Source organism: Elephantulus edwardii, unplaced genomic scaffold (assembly GCF_000299155.1).
Source record: "Elephantulus edwardii isolate Elephantulus edwardi_28Jun2011 unplaced genomic scaffold, EleEdw1.0 scaffold00047, whole genome shotgun sequence".
Lineage (NCBI taxonomy): Eukaryota > Metazoa > Chordata > Mammalia > Macroscelidea > Macroscelididae > Elephantulus > Elephantulus edwardii.
Window position 1 is genome coordinate 19,039,420 of NW_006399797.1, and position 1,320 is coordinate 19,040,739.

General features: G+C 35.5%; 1 protein-coding gene across 1 annotated transcript in view; it reads right to left on the bottom strand.

The window, feature by feature from the left end:
* TSPAN8 (tetraspanin 8) overlaps window positions 1–1,320 on the bottom strand; it is a 67,746-nt gene that overhangs the window by 9,634 nt on the left and 56,792 nt on the right. The window contains exon 7 of the mRNA XM_006886113.1: window positions 1,204–1,287. Within this exon, the coding sequence (XP_006886175.1) occupies window positions 1,204–1,287 (84 nt within the window). The remainder of the gene's footprint in view (window positions 1–1,203; window positions 1,288–1,320) is intronic.

The following is a 1,320-nucleotide window of genomic DNA, read 5'->3' on the forward strand; positions in this document are numbered from 1 at the left end:
GTGATCCACACAGTCAAAAGCCTTTGCATAGTCAATGAAGCACAGATAGACATTCTTCTGGTATTCTTTGCTTTCTGTCAAGATCCATCTAACATTAGCTATAATATCCCTAGTACCATGACTTCTTCTAAATCCAGCCTGCACATCTGGCAGTTCTCTGCTAAGACTCATATCTAGAATTTATAATATACTCAAGCACCACAACAAGATAAACAACCCAGTTGAAAAATAGGCACAGGATATGAACAGACACTTCACCATAGAAGACATTCAGATGGCAAACAAACACATGAAGAAGTTTTCAAAATCCCTCGCTCTAAGAGAGATGCAAATCAAAACAACTATGAGATATAAGATTAGATATAAAATTTGACAGAACAGCAAACAACAAATGCTGATGAGGTTGTGGAGAAACTGGAACTCTTTTACTGTTGGTGGGAGTGTAAAATGGTGCAACCACTATGGAAGGCATTATGGTGCTTTCTCAAAAGGTTGGAAATAGAAATACCATTTGACTCAGCAATTCCACTACTAGGAATATACCCTAGGGAAATCAGCTGCCACTCAAGCAAATATATCCTCACCCATGTTTATTGCTGCTTTGTTCACAATAGCAAAGAACTGGAAACAACTCAAGGGCCATCAACAAATGAATGGATAGAGGAGCTGTGGTATATTCACATAATGGAATACTATGCAGCATTGAAAAACAGTGAACTCATGAAATACTATACAAAATGGGTGACCCTGGAAGACATTGTGCTCTGTGAAATATTTCAATCACAAAAGGATAAACACTTAATGCCACTGTTATAAAACAGGACTGACATCAGGGTTGGAGGAAAACTAAGGAAAGAGGGAAAAAGTAATGTACCCTAAATTGGAACAGATAAGGGAGATAACTGTTTAAAAGGAATATATGATTAGGTATTATTTTCACAAGAGTCCAGAATAAGAGCTGCATAGTAAAGTGGACTTGGGAGTGGGGATGGGGGCTATATCACAATGAAAGAAGTTGTTGGTTTTTTTCAAAGAGAAAAATGAACTGGGGGGAAGGGTAGGCATGGAGGAAAATGTGCTACAATGAATGAATGGAAATCTAAGTTCTCTATAAATTTTCATTAAAAACTCAATAAAAAACCAAAACCTCAATGAACAAAGAGAAGAAATAAAGACAATAATTAGTGTAAAATTATACTGTACCTCAATAATTATCAGTCCAAATGCTACTCCAATAATTATAGTAAGATACTTTTCAATTAGTTCTCGTAAATAGGAGGCACATGTCTGTTAAAAGATTAAAAGTTATTTTTAATAAAA